This window comes from Diospyros lotus, chromosome 10 (genome assembly GCF_014633365.1).
Source record: "Diospyros lotus cultivar Yz01 chromosome 10, ASM1463336v1, whole genome shotgun sequence".
Lineage (NCBI taxonomy): Eukaryota > Viridiplantae > Streptophyta > Magnoliopsida > Ericales > Ebenaceae > Diospyros > Diospyros lotus.
This window is the reverse complement of record NC_068347.1, coordinates 7,403,012-7,422,848: the sequence shown is the minus strand read 5'-3', so window position 1 is coordinate 7,422,848 and position 19,837 is coordinate 7,403,012. Positions and strand designations below refer to the sequence as shown.

Genomic DNA, 19,837 nt, shown 5'->3' with positions numbered 1-19,837 from the left:
ATGATATATGAGATATTACACAGATTTCATAATATTACATACTGATGACACAACATTTCTAAGACTGACACGTATGAGGAGAAGAAAACACCTCAACTCTCAACTCCTGACTATCTCTTCAACACGTAAAACTCAATTCAGTTCAAAAATCTCTATCCCTTCATTTCTCCCAGTAGGCAAAAGAAAGAAATTGTGAGAAAAACGGTGGGAAAGTAGTGTGTGTGTGTGTGATTCCTTCCATTCCATGGCAAAGCTTCCTCAATCTCCCTTCATGAACTCTCCATTTGGTGGCTCTTCATCATCAGCTCCAGCTCCAAACGCTAGCAAGACTCAAGGAAACAAGGATAACAATATGCAATTGGTCCAGAAGTTGGTGCTCGATCTCAATAACTACAATCTCCGAGGGAATGCTCTTCTCGAGCTATCCAAGGTAGATGTGTTAATTTGGTGGTTTGTTGCTTCATATATGGAATGTGGAATAGGTGGAATTTCTGAATTAGCAACATATCTGTTTGTTTTAGACTTTATTAGAAAAGAGTTAAATTTATTTCTTGCATTGCTTTTATTTCCTAAAACAATGTTCAATTCTTGTGCTTATGGACATAAGTTAGGCTTATGAGGCATGTAGCTAACCTTACACAGAGAGACTAGGGCTTCTTTTTATTGTTGTTTTAAACCCCAAATATTTTCTTCATCTTCTATTCTTGAAATGGGTTGTGGTTTGCATTAGAATTTTCATTTCAGATTCCTTATGGTCAAATTGGTTTATTGGTGTTGGATGTGCAATGCCAATTCTTTTGTAGTTTCGATGTTAGAGGTAATGGTCTTATGTTTGGATTTTGGAGGAGATATAGTTAGAATGAAAAAATAGCTTGTCTAAATGGATTATTTGTGACTAGCGTGATAGGAAATCTTTTCAAAATTTGAAAGAATTAGCTCTTAGGTTGAATAATGCTCCTCTTTGTTTTAGAATAGTTGGTTCTTTTGGGGGTGATGAACCTTTACTAAACAATCATTTTAAAGATTTTATGAAGATTTTGAGAAATTGTTGTAGTTAATTTTTCTCATGCATTTCTTTTCTTTTTTCCTTTTTCCCAATTCTGTCTTTGTATATGGTAACCTGGTCCTTAATTAATGTAACTATAAAAAGATTGTTTAGCATGGATTAGTTTCAACTTTGTTTTTTGGTTCTATAGTATTCTTTTGTTGCTATTAGTTGTTACAACTCTCCCACAAGTCTCTTAAGAAATATAAACACTTTATTTTGGGTACCTTGTCATAGATATGCAACAAACATGCCAAGTGGAATGTTCTGATGGTTTTTTTAATTATTTTTTTTCCAGATATATCTAGGGGGTGTGACAAACATTTGGGATTCTAAATAGAATTTTTAACAACTTAGTTGGAGCAAGATATGCAAATATTGTAAGTATTTTTGGTAAGGAACAGAAGAAAAGACAACTGGAGGTTTAGGGTCAATTTGTCACTATTTTCTTTTGCTTTTCCTTTGGTTAAAAAAACACAAAGGTTGCTTGCTTCTTAAAAAAGAGAGCCTTTTGGAGAAGGAAATTGCAAAAAGCTCTAAAAACATACCTTTTTTTAATAAAAATTCTACAATTTAAAAACTTATTTAAAATGATATTGCAACTTTAAAATTATTTTCAAAAATACTTCAACTTTTTCCGAGTTTGCGTTCACAGTAAATAACGCAAACAAGCTGCATGAAACTCACTCCTTATTGGAGTAACTTACTGGATAAAATGGCTGCCTGGAACTCACTATTAAGAGTAGCGAGTAGCGAGTTCCATGCAACAAAAATGACCACCCTTGCATTTATTCATCATGGTTGCCAACTGGGGAGAGATTGTAGATTTTTATGAAGTTTCAAATTGGTACCACTTTTTGTTTAAATAAGTCTTAGGATGGTTGTATTTTTAAAAAAATCCAAAGAACAAGCAAAAAATTTCGAACTATTTATAAAAATGCTGCAAATGTTTCGAATTTAAATCCCAATGAATTGGTTCCAACTAACCGCATGAAACTCGCTCTGAATATGAGCAAATAACTCACCGGCTAAAATGGCTACATGGAACTCGCTACTCCCAGTAGCGACTTTCATGCAGCCAAAATGGCCACCCTTGCATTTATCCACCATGGATGCTAATTGGGGATAGATTGTAGAATTTTTACAGAAGTTACAAATCAGTAGCATTTTTAAAGAAGTTTTAATATTGATGTATTTGAAAAAAATTCCAAAAAGGAAAAGCAAAAAAGTACAAAAATTTCTTCTTTATTAGAGACTTCTTCTTTTTTTAAGCTAACTCTTTTTTGCTTAAAAAATTGCTTTTGTAAGAAAACTTTTTCACCAAAAAAAAAAAAGTCACTGTCAAATGTGCCCTTAATTTCATTCAAACTGTAGACAGTGTGAGATGGAAAGAGCAGGCTCTTTTCTCCTACCCTCTACCTCCACCCAGCCTCATTCTGTATATTCCTCCTCCTCCCTCTCTTTCCATTTTCAATGAAATCATTCTTCTTTCCTCATAACCTACAACCAAGCCAGCTGTGGCAGTGATCTCAACTCCAACAGTGTCTCATCCTATGATGACAACTCCAACAAAAGATATTGTTAGTTTTATGGATTGGTAGGGATTTTATTATTGTGTTTATATATTCTTTTTATGGATTTAATGGGCGTCTTCATTGTTGAGTTAGTGGCATTCTTTTTAATATTTTTATGTATTATTATCATTGTGGTTTAAATATAATTTTCATAGTGGATTAGTAGTGATTGTTTTATATTGTTGGCTTTTTTGGTTTTTATCTTCATAAACATTTTTATCGGAAAATATAAAAACATTCTCTTGTTGCTGTACCCATTTCATATCCTTATGCACATGTGTATATATACACACACTCAAATTGTTATATCCTGTGTTAAAGTTATCGTTGTCTCTGTTTCTGGTTTTAGATAAGAGAACAATTTCAAGATTTCGCTCCATTGTTGTGGAACTCCCCTGGTACTATTGCTGCACTCTTACAGGTATGCTCCATACTATGCTCATGACACCTTTTTCTTAATCAGTTTTTTTCCTTTCAGTTAAAATGTGCTGCAGTGTTCTTCCTTTATCACTGGTAATTTGATTGTGCTTGTTTGACAAGTTATTCTAGCTTATCTTTTTGTCTTACGCAAGCATGCTTAAAAGGGATACATGCCCAAAATGAGACACTTAAAACTTTTCTAGAAATATCTGCTTAGACTGATTCACTGATGATCCTGTTTGTCCCTGACTTGGTCAGCTGACTTAACTTGGTGAGACTTACAGAGGGAACACATTCTGAAAACTAAAATGTTAAAATTCAGAAACCATGGGTGTCAAATGACACTCATCAAATAGGTTATTCACAGCAATAACTCAGTCCTCTTATTGCATAGGCACTCAAGTTAATTATGTGTGGTTTTGTATCCCAGAAACAACTTAAAAATGATCATGTCAATGATTGTCAGAACTTCATTACATGACAGTCACTCAATAAAATTGAGAGAGTTGTGCAGATATTTTGATAAATTGACAGCAATAATGAAACCATATGATGACATAGTTGACTCTGCAATAGAAATATCATGCTTTTGTAACCAGATGCTAATAAAGGTTGCATTATGGAAGATATGGCCATGGTTAGAGATGATTCAAGGTTTAGAATTAATGTGGCTGCCTAGTAGGATTATGCCCTGTGATTGTTTTTGTTGTTGTTTAGGGAGGAAGTAAACTTAAAATAATTTTTCCAGATGCAGATTCTAAGATAATAGCAAAGCTATAAGATCATGGATCATGTTATTTGTAAGAAGTGTACAAGAAGTGGAAGGTGAGGACCAAATCTTAAGGGCTGTTTAGTTGTGGAAAATGATTTCCAATTTTCTATATCTTATTATCTATAAAATTTCTAATTTTTAATTTCCATAGAAAATGTGAAAAATGCATTCAAATGTTAGAAGTACAGAATTGTAATTTCCAATCTAGAAAACTGGAACTTACAATAAAAAAGGAGATTTAGGGAAAATTTTGTGGAAAATCCCGTTTTGCAGATCTGCAAATTTGTGAACTTGGAAACCGTATTTTTAATTTTTGTGTTTCAACAAGTTCTCCAATTCTCCATTTTCTATCGAGTAATTTTCTGGAAAACTCGGCCTGTCTTCCACAACTGAACAGTCCATTAGTTTCTTTAAATTTAATTGAAAAACAATGTAGGATTTTTTGTTTTCTTTATACAAGCAGTGTTTCCTGAGATGTTAGTTCTTGAACATTGATGTTTCTTGTATTTCCAGAGAATGTACATCCAAGTGAGGGTAAATCATCCAAATCTATTGGAAGACCTTCAATATGTAAGAAGTAGAAAATGTGATTTTCCATTAGATCAAGTTAGGGGAAGGCAATTGACATTCAACGGACCTTGCTTTTTTATGTTACCCTAGAAAGGGAGTTGAGGACCTTGAGGTGTGTACTTTTGTGCTTAGGAGTTGTGTTGGGCTTCCACATCAATCTGAATAAGAGAGAGATCATTTTGCTGGGTTGTATGAAGAACAAATTTTTGGGTGTTTGGCTACTTCATGATGGTGTAGTGTTGGGTCTCTACCCTTGTCCTATATAAGTCTTGCTATAACATCAAACCTAGCCCAGATCTATTTAGATTCGTGTGTGAGTGAAAATTGAGATAAAACTTGCAACTTGGAAGAGTTAACATGTTAAAAGACAAGAAGCTCTCCCTTAATAAAAGTACCATCTCTTCCCTACCTTTGAGTCTTTTTTTGTCATTTGGTGATCCTATGGATGATATAAATGTTACCTAGTGTGCTGGAGAGTGTGCATGACTCTAAGTTGATAGGTGGGTTGGGCATTGAGAATCTTAAGTTCATTGATGACGCCTTTTGATAAGTTTCTTTGGATGCTGCTTACGGAATGGGTAGCATTTTATGACTCTGGTGGTGGTTTAGTATCAGTGTCTGTGGGATTGGTGGTATTTGGTGCTTTTTATTGCCCTACTTCTCTTTACAAAAACAACTCCTCAAAGCCATAATCTCATTAGGTAATGTCTTCATATGTCTTATCTTTTAAATCATCTATACTCGTAGATGCATAGACTTTTCTCTTATCACATAATGTTCTTCCCCTCAAGGCATTACCCTTTTTGATACATAACTTCTTGTATAATAAATTATTTACTAAAAAAGGGGTGTGGACCCAATTAAGGTAACTCTAGCCCAGTCTAGACTGAACTTCTGGCCTACAAGTCTGTGGAAGCCTTTAATGGTGATCCAAATATTTTTTTGTGTTAATCAAGCAAGCATCACACAACCTTCAAATGTATACTGATTGAGATTTGTTATGCTAAATTTCAATTTTCATTTTGTCAAAAATTAGTCTTCATTCTCTGTCTACCTACAACCCATCATCTCAAGTCTAGCATCTTCATAGCTGGTATTGAGGGACAAGATCTCCAACGTATTCTGGACGTTGCTAGTTTCCCAAAGGGGTTATGTCTTTTCGCTATCTTGGTATCCCGTTGACAATGGTTAAGCTTAAGGTCAGACACTATGAGCCGCTTATATCAAAGATCTCGAACAATATTAAAGCTTGGCAGGCAGCTTCCCTTTCATATGCAGGGCAGCTGGAGCTTATTCGTGTTGTGATCCAAGGAGTGGTTTGTTTTTATTGCTCGATTCTCCCGGTCCCAGCTACCGTCATTAACCAGATTTATAGCCTATGCAGGTGCTTCCTCTGGAACTCCAAGGCCTCCCCTGTTGGCTAGAAAGATGTTTGTTTGCCTAAATGTGAAGGCGGCTTGGGCCTTAAGGATCTTAAAAGTTGGAACTCTGGTCTACTTGTTAAGATCCTATGGGACATTCATCGCAAGGACACGATGTGGGTTCAATGGATCCATCATGAATTCTTGCACTCGGTCTCCATTTGGCAGAGGCAGGCTCGAAATGATGACTCCCTTGTAATGAAGAGGATGATGCTTATAAGGGATTCTATGTGTGAGGCGTGAGGTTCAACAGAGGTTGAGATGAGCTTGCTTGAGAGCTGGGCCAATGGTCCTCGGTTTGATGTGCAAGTTGCCTATGAGTTCTTTTAGCCGAAGGGACAAGTTAAGGTGTGGGCGAAGACTGTTTGGCATCCTTGCCTTATTCCTAAGCATGCCTTCATATTATGGTTATGTGTTAGATCCAGCATCCAAACTCATGATAAGCTCTTATTTCTGGATATTGACCGCGCCTACCCCTTGTGTAATGGGGCGGAGGAGACTGCTGGCCATCTATTTTTTCGATGCCTATTCAGCTTGGCAATCTGGGAGCATATAAGAACATGGATAGGCATCTCTAGAGGCATGACTTCGGTCCCCAGTGCCCTCAAATGGATGTACAAAGAAGCTAGATGATCCTCTTGGATATGCAAGGCTAAGAAAATAGCCTTGGCTTGCTCGGTCTACCAAATTTGGGTATCTAGGAATTGTTTAATTTTTTATTTTGTTCAGCCTTCTGTGAAGGGGTTAATTCATAGGATCAAAACCTTTGTATACAAAGTAATGTTTACTCTGTATCCTTATGTTTTGGACCATTTTGAAGACCTTGTTGTTGGCCTTTAGGTTTTGGTTGTTAGCCATGTTTCTTGGGTATGCCCAGCGATTACTTGTACATTTGATCATTTATACATATTTACCAATTTAATAAAAAAAAAAAGAATAAGTAAAACTTTAAGGTTACCGTTTCACTTTTTGTTTCTAATTGACTGGATTGTGTCATATATTCCATCTATGTAATCAATGCCAAATATGCCCATTATTTGCAGGAGATAATTTCAATATACCCTGTTTTATCCCCACCAAATCTTTCCCCAGCACAGTCTAATCGAGTTTGTAATGCACTAGCCCTTCTCCAGGTACAGTTTTTATTTTGCCTTTTTTTTTATAATATATACATTTTTGCCTAGAAATATAAAAAGGTGAACATTGGTTTTTTTTCTTTTTTTTTTTGGGTTGGGGTGGGGGGGGGGTGGAATCAATGAGAAAATAAATTGATTAAGGAGGAACAAAGATAGAGAGAGGAAGCTTTAGCAGTTACAAATAATGTTCAAGTTTAGTTTACTATTGAACCGATACAAGATTCTAGTGATATAATGACATCAATTTTCTAACTCCTTCTAATAAGTTGGACTTCATAAACTTAAATATTGAAGTGTAGGGGCTCAAATTAGAAAAATCAAAAGTTGGAAGATGGCACTGAAATTTGAGTAGAGTTGAAGGGTCGAGGATATTATTTTTGCTATCTTCTTTTCAAGATTTCTTTTTTGAATACTTATGCTGTATGTCATTAATCTATTTTTGCAGTCTCTGGCCTCACACCCAGAAACGAGAATGTCATTCCTCAATGGTAATTTTCTTTCATTATGTTAGACCACAAAGGCTCCATTACCTGCATAAATTTAATTGCATGAGGTTATAATTGCTTACCATATTTAAAAATTCCTTTCCCATTCCATTTTAGTGTATGTCATGCATATGCATTTTTCTGAGTAACCTCTTTTTGTAGTTCATTTGTGTTTAAATTGCATGAAAACAAGTAGAACTAGATAACGTATTTCCATTTGTTTTATTTTTACTTGACATTAGAACATCCTGAAATGCATAAATCAGTTTCAGATATTTCTTCTCCCCCCCCCCCCTCTCTTCCTTGCTCTTTTCTTTTTGGAAGGGAACTAGTCTTGTTTTTCTTTTATTTCCCAATTATTTCTTCCATATTAATTGGAAATTATGGAAATAACAGTCTTAAGTTTATGATATTTGACAGTATCTTTACAACCTGGAACTAGGTCTTGTGCTGCATACTTGACGGTGTATTTATAACCTGGAAACAGCAGTCACTTTGCTTATTTTTCCCTGCTAATAATTACTAATTGCTACAGCACCGGACATTTGATTTGGTTATTTTCATTTGTATAACATATGGTCTGCATCACCACCTGTCTTTTTATTCCTTTTGAGATTTCCATGCCACATACCTTTTTTGTGGGTGTTCCACCTATTTCCTATTGCAGTACAATAGATTCAGTTATGGTCTTTGAGTACCATTGTGCAACCTGCAATTCATGCCTGTCTTTTTCTGCCTTCTGAGATTTCAATGTCACATTCCTTTTTGTCGGAGCTCCACCTCTTTCTTATTGCAGTACAATGTATTCAGAGGTTCTTTGGATTGCTATACAGTGATCATAGTGTTCTCCAACCAGCTATGCATCTGATTTCTTTTTATTCTCATTTTTCATAGATAACTAACATTTTGCTGCCCCTTTTATGAATAGTTGAAGTTAATATTTTTCATAGGCTAATATCTTAGATTTTAGCAGTTTGTATTTACCTTTTAGCCTTTGAAGTAATATAGTTCTTCCTCTTTTGAGGGTGTAATATTACAGGAAGAGTAGTCTTTCTGTGGCTGTGCTTGAACCGTATTTCTTCAAGTCTATCTAGATTTAATGAAAATGTTCTAATTGATTCATTTTCTAATTGATGGTTTTTCCTTTGCAGCGCAAATGCCTTTATATCTGTACCCTCTCATTAATACAACCTGGAAATCAAAGCCATTCGAGTATTTAAGGCTTACTTCCTTGGGCGTCATTGGTGCATTAGTGAAGGTGCTTCATCCAACTTATATTGTTTTCTGTGTCCCTGATATTCTTGATCTTTTCTGTTGAGCTGCATAAACAATCTTGATACAAGATGCGTTCCTGCCAGTGAAGCCACTGATATGTGGGCACACCCACGTGGCATGTCTGACACTCCTTTATTTTCTTTAAAGGATATGGGAGGGGACACATGTACGACATGTCCCATTGATGGACACTTTGAAGACCTATGAAAATGGGTTTTTTTTTTATTACTATTCACTTTTTCGATTTGGCAATTGCGTTATTCTTAAGTTTTTTGACTTTTTTATTGCACGAGTCTTCAATTTTCTACGTTTTGGTGGTTGAATATGACATGAGTAATGATTTGTGAGTTGGTTGCTAATTATATTAAACTTATTCATTTATAATATTGGATTATAAATATTTGACTTGTGAGTTGGTTGCTAATTATATTAGACTTATTCATTTATAATATTGGATTATTAATATTAATTTCATATTTATGAGTTTGCATTAGAGTCTTGATACTGATTGTGCCATTAGATATATAAAAATTTATTTCATTAGTTTATGTATCCTGATTATGTTGTGTCCTACTATTTTCGAAAATGTTATGCTTCCATATCCTCGATTCATGGGCTTTTACTGATCAATCTTCACACTCGTAATTCTAGGATATTCATTAATATCCTAGAATATTCATTAATATTATATATTCTTAGAATTTAGAGTGTGAGTGTTGATAGTAACGGTAAGGTTGCTCCTTTGTGACTATAAGGTCGCGGGGTAAAGTTGTGGAGTCTCCTTGAGGAAGAAAAAAAAAGTTGAAAGCTACACACAAGCATATCACTCCCAGGCACATTAGCATTTTCTGTGATAACACTTTAAATTAATTATAATCATTTTCTTGGATTTTCTTAATTTGCTAAATTTTTTAGGTAAGAACATATTAATAAAATAAAAAATTTGATAATATCTTGTTTCTTAAACAAAAGGAGAACATAGATTAGGAAAATCAGACTTCGTTTTTTGAAAAATCAGCTTGCTAGAAGTTTAATGAATGGAATAACTTCCATGAATTTCATTAAACCGTGGTATGCAAATATATACACAAAGTTTTCCAAGAAAACTCCTAGTATTTAGGACTAGATTAAACTCCTAATATTTAGGTATAGATTACAACAACATACTTTAGATTAAAATCAATTTTAAACCAGGATTTTCTTATCTGATTTTAAAGAATATCCTTGTCCTTCCAATTAGATATCTCCTTCATCTTTATCTTTAATATCTTCTCTTCTTTTCCTCTTAGTCATAGCTTAAATTCTCTCATTTATCTTCTCTAATACCCCCTCAAGCCGGTGAATAGATATTTACCATTCCCAGCTTGCCTCGAATAGATTCAAATCCTTGCTTATGCATTGCTTTAGTAAGGATGTCTACCTCTTAAAACTCGGTAGGGATATAGGTTAGACTTATATCTCTTTTTTTTATTTCTTACTTGACAAAATGCGAGTCAATTCTCACGTGTTTCATCCGATCATGTTATACCGGATTATTCACAGTGCCAATGGCCGACTTGTTGTCATAATAAAAAACTTTTGGTGAGGACACTGAAAGTTGTAAGTCTTCCATCATTTTCTCCACCCAAATAACCTCACATATCCCTTGTGTAATAGCTCTAAACTCTACTTTTTCACTACTTCTTGCCACTATTGATTACTTCTTGTTTCTCCAAGTTACCAAATTCCCCCATAGTTTTGTACAAAAACCAGATGTAGACCTATTGTCTTCAATAGAACCAACCCAATCAGCATCCACAAATGCACTGATTCATTTGTCTTGACTCTTCTTAAACAAGAGTCATTTCCCGAGTGTTCCTTTTAGGTACCTAAGAATATGATATGTTGCATCAATATGCCTTTTTGTAGGTGAATGCATAAACTGACTTACTATGCTTACAGCATATGTAATGTCAAGTCTTGTGAGTGATAAATAGATCAACTTTCCTATCGAATGTTGATATCTCCCTTTGTCTACTTGGTACTCTTGTTTGTAGTCTTCTTTATTCTTCTAGTTAGGTTCTAAGGGGATATTAGTAGGTTTGCATCCAAGCTTACCAGCTTCTTTCAACAGATCAATCGTGTATTTCCTTTGAGATATACAGATCCCTTCCTTGCTTCTGGCCACTTCCATCCCTAAAAAACATTTTAATTCTTCCAAATCTTTTACTTCAAATCTAGCCCTTTGCTTTCCTTTTAGATGTTCAATTTCCAGTGTATTGTCTCCTATGATGATAATGCCATCCACATAGACAATAAGAATTGTTTTCCTGCCATCTGCTTCAATTTTTGTAAAGAGGGTATGGTCTGTCTGCCCTACTGAATAATGGTGTCACTAAATTGTTTGAACCAGGCCCTTGGAGACTACTTTAGACCATATAGTGACTTATTTAACTTGCATACCTTTCCTCTTGTGTTTTCTGTCTCAAAACCTAGGGGGATCCTCAGATAAATTTCCTCTTCTAGCTCTCCATTCAAGAATGCATTCTTGATATCCAGTTGATGCAGCTTCCAATCTAGATTAACAACCATTGAAAGCAACACTCAAATAGAATTAAGTTTGGTCATAGGAGCAAAAGTCTCCTCACAATCAAGTCCTTGGGTTTGGGTAAACCCTTAGACTACTAATCTTGCCTTATATTTGTCAATGCTTCCATTAGATTGGTACTTGACTGTAAACACCCATTTGTTGCCAACCACTTTCTTTCTAGCTGGTAGATTGACAATATCCCAAGTGTCATTAGCTTATAGGGCTTGCATCTCATTCATTACTGCTTCCTTCCACTTCTCATTTTGCAATGCATAATATATATCCTTAGGAATCACTACATCATCAATGCTGACTGTGAAGGCCTTCAACTGTGGAGATAGCTTTGAATATCCCACATAATTTGAAATATGATGCTTTGTACACGATCTCACCCTTTCCTTAGAGCTATTGGGATATCAATATCATCAAACTTGGTGGAAGTAGCCTTTTTCATGCCATCACTGCCCTCAGTTTCTGGACCTATCTTTGGATCAGACTTTGGGTTTAGCTAAGGGTCACGAGGGCTTCTAGAATATACCAAAAATGGTTTATCCAAGGCTAGATTTTCTTAAATCTGGTCTTCTTGATCTCCCCCTGAATTAGACACTGAAGTTTGAGTAAGAATAGGAAGTTTGGGGGCTGATTCAATGACAATAGGAGGTTCAAGATCTTGGTTCATGGGTAGAGGAAAAATGGAGTCCCATTGTTCCTCTACATTGGGCCTTTGTTCCTGCAGATGAGTGGTATGAAAAAATGGTTGTTGTTCAAGGAAAGACACATCACATGACACAATGAAACGTCTTATAGAAGGATGGTAGCACTTGTAGCCTTGTTGAGTGGGAGAATACCCAACAAATATGCATTTAAGGGCTTTAGGTTCAAGTTTGGATTGAGAGGGTTGATGTTTATGAACAAACATAGTGCACCCAAAGACATTTGGTGATAGGAATTTAGAACCCGATTGTAATGAGGATAGGAATCAAGTAGGACACTCAAAAGGGTTCTAAATGAAAGTACTTTGGAAGGAATCCGGTTAATAAGGTAAGAAGAAGTAAGAACAACTTCTCCCCAGTAGGCATTAGGGACTGAATTAGTGAAAAAAATTGCCCTTGCAGTCTCAAGAAGGTGGCAGTTTTTTCTTTTTGCCACCCCATTTTGTTGGGGATTGTAAGGGCATGAACTTTGATGAATGATCTCATGTTTAGTTAGATGATGATTGAGTTCATTTGAGAAATATTCTCTACCATTATCTGAACATAAAACATGGATTAAAGATTGAAAGACATTGTTGATCATTTGATGAAACCTTTTAAATATAACATAAGCTTCAGATTTGTTTTTCATAAGGAACACCCAACTAACCCTTGTGTGGTCATCTATGAATGTCATAAACCACCTAGTGTTATTCAAATTAGAAGTCTTTGCTGGCCCCCAGATATCACTATGAATAAATAGAATGGTTTTGTAGGTTTATATGTATGAGATGGATAAGAAATTTTGGTTTGTTTAGCAAGGATGCATTGCTCACAATGAAAGGAATGACTTCTTTTATTAATGAAAAGATAGGGATGCAAGATTTTGAGATAATTGAAACTAAGGTGTCCTAAAAGTTGGTGCCATCGCATAAGTTCACAATCTGAAATAGTAGACAAGGAAGTTTGGATTTGTGACCTAGATCTAAGGGACTGACCATTCTTTGAAATATCGTAGAGACCTTCTTTCTCCTCAGCACTGTCAATCATCTTCCCAGAAGATAGATCTTGAAATTCACAATAAGAAGGAAAGAATGTCACCAAACACTTCTCTTCTTTAGTTAACTTACTGACAGCAGGTTGCACTTTAGAATGGGCACAAACTGTACTGATTTCAGCTTTAGGCCTGCCACATTAGTTGTATCTTTCCCTTGAGCCATGGTTGTGGTACCATTAGCTATTGAGATTGGTAAACCTTGATCACAAGGTTCATAGGCTGACAATACTTTAAAAGATCCAGTCATGTGATCTGAGTCACCTGTGTTGATTATCTAACAATCTATAGGGAATTTGAAAGAGATTAGGGAGTCTATAGGTATACCTTGCTTAGCAAGAGACATTACCGGGTTAGGAGCTTCACTTGTCTCAGATTTACTCATCTTGGTTTGACTCAATAGTTGTTGTATCATCTCCAAATAATCTGCAGATAGAATCAAGTTGGTTGATTTTCCATTTTCCATTTTCCACTTCTCCTCCATAGGCTGCTTGGTTTCCCTTCCTAGAAATGCTTCCAATTTACTGGTTTTCCATGAATTTTCCAGCAAGTCTCCTTTGCGTGATATGGCTTATTGTAGTGATCACACCAAGGTTTGTCCTTTTGTAGCTCCTCTTTGGATGGATTAGATGTTTTTATCCTTGAAGAGACCAATGCTGATGTCTGTAAGTTTGCATCAAAATTTGTCACCCCTGGGATTAAGCATCATTTTTTCCTACTTTCTTCTCTTCTTACTTCTGCAAAGACTTCCTTTATTGGTGGAAAGGGTTTGGTTCCAAGTAACCTCCCTCTTACTTCATCAAGATTAGAATTCAAACCATTCAAAAAATCAAGCACTCTCTTTTTCTATCATCTTTCCATCTTCAGCACACTCCCAAATCTCTGGATAGTAGAACGAATCTGGAAGCTTCGGGTAGTGTTCTCCATGTTCGAGTAGATTTCTTACATAGCCTCCCAAATTTCCTAGGTTGTCTTGTAGAATAAGTAGGTCCTTCCAATCTTTGGCTCCATAGAATTGACTAACCATGCCATTACAATAGAGTTTTCAGCCTCCCACACACCATATATTGCTGAATCAGTGCTTGGCTTAGAAACCGTCCCATTTAGATATCCAATCTTGCCCTTTCCCCGGATCATCAGCAAAACTGACTGGAACCATCCTTTGAAATTGGTTCCATTCAGCTTATACTGAGTGATCTAGAGAGAAGGATTATCGAGAGTGATTGGAGGTTGTAGGACTTGAGCATTCCTTGTTGCAAATAGTAGATTGGTGGAAGTTTCACTTACTAACAAAGTTTTATCCATATCTTGAACTTCAGAGTTCTACCAACTGTAGGAGAAGAAAAAATAAGTGGAAAACCTGCCGCGAAACCGTGGCTCTAATACCATGAAAAATCAACTTGCTGGAAGTTTAATGAATGGAATAACTTCCATGAATTTCATTAAACCCTGGTATGCAAATATATACACAAATTTTCCAAAGAAAACTCCTAGTATTTAGGACTAGATTACACTCCTAATATTTAGGTATAGATTACAACAACATACTTTAGATTAAGATCAATTTTAAACCAGGATTTCCTTATCTGATGTTAAGAAATACCCTTATCCTTCCATTTGGATATCTCCTTCATCTTTATCTTTAATATCTTCTCTTCTTATCCTCTTAGTCATAGCTTAAATTCTTGATAGGATCCCAAGAACATAACTGTAATATTCTCCAATTACAAAGTTATGAATGAACAAAATGAAAGAAAAGAAACGGATAGTCGGCTATACTCCCCCAAAACTTCTTCCAAATTCTCTCCCCCTTCCCTCTCCTTTTCCCTGACTTTAATACGTGTTCCTTAGTCCGTTGCAGCCATGTGGGTTGTTATTCTCCCCCCACCCAAATGTGACCCTTCTGCCCTCGTGTCTTTTTCCTTGACTACCCTTGCTTCTCCTCCCCTTCTACGTTGCTTGTATCTGTGACGAAGAGGGGCTCTATAAATTCTCTCCTTTATCTTCTCCAACATTTTTAGTTTTCCTCTCCACTATTTGGCAACTGACAGCAAAATCAAATGACTGATTCAATTTCCACATTTTCTAACTCAAATGAACAAAACACAAATGGGCCAAAACCAACTGTGAATATAAGCACAAAAAAAGCTAAGCATCTTCAAGCAGCCCCTTAATAGTTGACCTTATTAGTAAAAGGCAGCCGTGAATATGAAGAAGCTGTTCGCAACCAACATTTTAGATCTTATTCATAAGACCTCAAGGGTACTCTTGATTTTTTTCTTTTTTACTATATCGGAGAGTTTTTTTGGGGGGGGTTCTTTTAATGTTAAACTCTCTCTCTTGCCAGTTATGATGTTGAATTATTTATGATATTTGTTCCTTAAACGTTTCTGTTGTCCTCTTCTTCATTCTTTCAAATTTTGAACCCTACAACATTTGATAATATTGGGTAGTTAGCAGCTAGTTCTTAGTTCTCTTTATTTGGGATATTTTTCTTATTATGCACCTTGGCTTGTAGTAATCTCCCTCTCACATGAGAGGCAACATAGCCTATTTAGTGTAGTTTCGGAGAGGTTCTCATAGAATGCGTCCCAAAAGCCATGAAAATTTTTGTCCATAAAAACAGTGGCTGTGAAGATCTTAAGAAATGCTTTGTGTGCACATTAGCGGTGGTGTTGTTGGAAACAAGTTCTCATGTGAGCAAACTTAAAAGAATTTTCACTACTGTTTGCTGCCTTCTATAACTCTGGGAGCAGAATAATTTTTCTTTTCTGAAAACTTCGCAAAATCCAATTTTACATTCATTTTTGTGATTTGTAATTTTCTCTGAAACCCGACCTGTGTGTTTTTTTATTTTTACTTCAGGTTGGTGATACACAGGTTATCAGTTTCGTTCTCTCTACTGAAATAATTCCTCTGTGCCTAAAAACTATGGAGACGGGGAGTGAACTATCAAAATCAGTAAGTTCCCCTTGTGAATCATTTCAAATTCCGCGCCCCCCCCCTCAATTTTTGGTCAAACATCATTCACTTGATGGTGGCTGATAGGCAATTGTCTGATGTCACCGTTTTGGATCTTGGAAGAAGTGATTATCTTTGGTTATGCCTAAATGATCTGTGTTCCATATGCATGTCATTATTGTCCACTTGTATGATTTTTGGAAGAAAATAGATGTGATTGCTGAGCCAGATAATAGGCTCATAATTGTGGTGTAGCATGGGTAGATGCGCATGGTTCCTTTTGGAAAATCATATTTCTCTAATTGCTCCCTTGTTTTACTTTTAGAACACTCAAATATTAATGAAAATAACTTCAATTTACCAAGATTTTGATCTTTCATATTTAAATTTCTCATTTTCAAATTAATCAAATGCAACAGTGTTCTTACAATTTCCTAGACTTGGCTTATACGTCAATTGAAGTCTGATTAAATATTTATATTGACAGGTTGCTACATTTATTGTTCAACAAATTTTGATGGATGATGTGGGTCTGGATTATGTATGTACCACAGCAGAGCGGTTTTTTGCTGTACGTCAAATGTTGGGAAATATGGTGGCTGCACTTGCTCAACAACCCTCATCACGCCTGCTAAAATATATCATTCGCTGTTATCTCCGGCTATGTGACAACCAAAGGTTGGTCAACTGTTTAGCTTGATGTGAACGCAGTCATAAGATTATAGTATGGATGCAGTTCCTTTATCTTTTCTGTAGTTCTCCACTGTCCTATGTACCAAATCAATTATTTCGGCCTCATGATGCAGGGCTTGTGATGCACTGAGAGGCTGCCTGCCAGACATGCTGAGGGATGGCACCTTCAGTGCTGCACTTCAGGTAAGTCCTCATCAAAATATATAGAGTCCAACTTCTGGTTGTTGAGGATTCCTTGTGTAACTTCTCAAAACTTAATATGGCTCGTCGGTCACCTCTCTGTGAGTTGTCACTTAGGTTCTTTTGAGTAGAGTTTTCCCCATGTGGCGGTATTTCATGCATGCTCTCACATCACAAAATATGGGTTGTAAGTAATGGGGGTTAGCCTCTTGTAACATTCTGTATTAGTTTAGAGGAAAATGCACTTCCCCTCATAACCTAGTTTAGAGGAAGGTGAGATACATTTTTCTTCCTTAATTTGGTGGATGATAACTTTAATGATATGATACTCTTGGTCTCAGGAAGATGCAACAACAGGAAGGTGCTTACAGCAATTGCTTCTCAAAGTCCATGGACCTCGTGTTGCGCCGCAGGCTGGGGGAGGATCCAACCTTATGAGGGGGAACTAAAGTTAATGTTATATGCAGTGGTATTGGGACTCCCTTTTGTAGCCCTTTGGGCTTTAGTATTATGTGTGTATTTGTTGTCTTGTTAAGGTATTTTCATAGTAATTATGAGGGGGAACTAAAGTCAATGTCATATGCAGTGGTATTGGGACTCCCTTTGGTAGCCCTTTAGGCTTTAGTATTATGTGTGGATTTGTTTTCTTGTTAAGGTATTTTCATAGTCTTGGACATGTCGTTGCTCTTGACTGGTTTTGTTATAGCTAATGTTTTTGTTCTTATCATACATTCCTATTTTATTTGTTATGGAGCTTCTTTGTAGTTTTCAAGAGGGAAAATGGTGCTTATGTGGTGGTGTGTTATGTTGTGTTGTCTTAAGGTTCTTGCCTTAGTGTCCTTGATCCTTTGTTGTTTATAGCAACGGTGAGGTGGCTCAAGACTAAAAGGCTATGGGTTCAAGTTGTGGAAATCCTCTCTGTTGCAAATAGATTAAGGATAAACTTGTGTACAAACTTGACCATCATAAAGTAAGGACTCTTGTACATTTGTAATCCCTTATAAATGCAACATAAATGTTGGTATATAGTGTATGGTATAAGGGTGTTTACGTAAATATTTTTTATTTTTTTACTTTTGTGTATGTGTGCTTGTGTGTTTAATATATTTAAGTATGTATATATATATATGTCACACTCAAGAGTTTATTGTCAGGTTATCTTACTCAAGAGTATATAGTATAGTATTAATGTATTTTTAATTAAAAACTCTAATGCCCCAAAACAAAAGAAATTTGAGACCCTAGCCTTAAGTTTAAGTAATCGCCATTATTGTTATTATTGTTATCGTTGGTCATAGATTGTCTCTCTCTTTAATGGTACATTTTCTACCTCTGGCAATCTTATTTTTTTCGTAAAAATCAAATATATAAAAAGTTAATAAAAAGCACAAAAATCAATAGTTGAGTATTTATTGAGAATCAAATCAAAAATTCAATAAAAACATTCAAGCTCTAAGAAAATAAAACAAGTGAAATGATGATAGGGTTGCATTTGGGGGCAACCAAATTTTTGGTGTTGATGGAGAGTTAAGGAAGAAGAAAGATAAAATAATGATAGCAAAAATAGATTTAAGGTTGTTTGGTGTTGATGGAGTTAAGGAAGAAGAAAGATAAAGTAATGATAGCAAAAATAGATTTAAGGTTGTTGATGGTCTATAAATACCATTTATGGAAAGGGTGGCAAATCATTAAATAACGCCTGCACAATTTGAAGAATTTTGGGAAGCTTATAAAGTCTTTTGAGTGAAAGAAATCTAGGAAGGCAAGATCTGATGGCGTTTGACTATTTACAAGAAGAGGAAGAAAGGAGAAAAATGAACAAAATAGGTCATTTGTTGCCATTAACAAGGCCTTTGTTGCCATTGTGAGAACTTTTACTTTGCTTTTGCTCTTGGTATCCCCATTTTTTGCTTGAATGTTCCATGATTCAATGATTTTACGGAGGAAAGAATAGGCCAATTTTGACACATTATTTTAGAAGTAGTTTTGCTAGTTAGACATTGACCCTCTAGGCTTTGGTTCTTTGCATTAAAGTTCCTAAGTTCTTAAAAAGTTGCATAAAAGGCTGCAAAGTTTTGAAAAATGCAAAAAAGCTCCTTAATTTCTTAGAAATTAAAAAAAGATCCCCCAATGTTTCAAAAATTACAAAGCAACCCTTATAGTTTCAAAAGTTTCAAGAAATATGCTCAACTTTAGTAAATGGTAGAAGAGTTCGAAAGTTTTTAGAAGGACAAAATTACCCTTGAATTTCAAAAATGAAGAAAAATTTCTATAGGCTAGATTTTTTACGTAAAAAAGGTTTTATTGATATGGGATTATAATGATTATTCAGGTCAAATAATAGTTAGAATAATAAGTTGTGGGGATAATAAAACTAAGGATGAAGGGAGGATTACATACATGACTGAGGCAACATGTAAGCAAAATTTGGTGAAGAGAGTACTAGGAAATATGGTTGAAAGGAAAGCAACTCAACAAAAATTGCTAGACTTACTTCTAACAATACTCAAGAAGGTCTCAAAAAGTCTTGGGCCGATATTTTGGAGTCTCAGGGCCCATGTTTTCCAACAAAGATGGAGTATTTTTCGCTTTACGATCTTACAGATGATATTCTAATGGTGAAATTTTTGATAGATGTGATTGATGAAGGAACTGAGGATTGACAAAACACTTTGGTTGGCTATTTCATTGAGAAGCAACTTTCGTTTCTTATGGTAGAGTCCATTGTAAAAAAGATGTATCAGCAATACAGCCTTTTTGAGGCATTATCCAACAATGATGATTTTTTTCTTTTTTAAATTTGATAATCAAGATCATATGCTTAATGTGTTTGATGCAAGTGGTCCATGGCTTTTTGTAGGTCGGCCTTTACTTTTGCGAGTTAGGAAACTGGGAATGAACATATCTAAGGAGACTCATACCTTGGTCACCTATGGGTTAAAATCTATATTATCTCGTTGAAAGGATGGACAATACGAGGGTTATCTATT

At 35.6% G+C, this 19,837-nt stretch overlaps 1 protein-coding gene across 1 annotated transcript; it reads left to right on the top strand.

Moving 5' to 3' along the window:
* Nucleotides 1-244: 244 nt before the first annotated feature.
* LOC127811068 (cell differentiation protein rcd1-like) lies at nt 245-17,700 on the top strand. The gene is made up of 9 exons (XM_052350782.1): nt 245-430; nt 2,969-3,040; nt 6,846-6,935; nt 7,384-7,426; nt 8,575-8,681; nt 15,879-15,974; nt 16,462-16,652; nt 16,781-16,850; nt 17,189-17,700. The coding sequence occupies exons 1-9, from the start codon at nt 245-247 to the stop codon at nt 17,294-17,296; spliced, it is 963 nt and encodes a 320-aa protein (XP_052206742.1). The 3' UTR covers nt 17,297-17,700.
* The last annotated feature ends 2,137 nt before the right edge of the window (nt 17,701-19,837 follow it).

What these genes read in the sequence shown, in the direction of transcription:
- LOC127811068 (XM_052350782.1), top strand. Translation starts at nt 245, where the DNA reads ATGGCAAAGCTTCCTCAATCTCCCTTCATGAACTCTCCATTTGGTGGC. An exon ending in CTATTGCTGCACTCTTACAG is followed by an intron (nt 3,041 to 6,845) that starts GTATGCTCCATA and finishes CATTATTTGCAG; the next exon opens with GAGATAATTTCAATATACCC. An exon ending in TCATTGGTGCATTAGTGAAG is followed by an intron (nt 8,682 to 15,878) that starts GTGCTTCATCCA and finishes TTTTTACTTCAG; the next exon opens with GTTGGTGATACACAGGTTAT.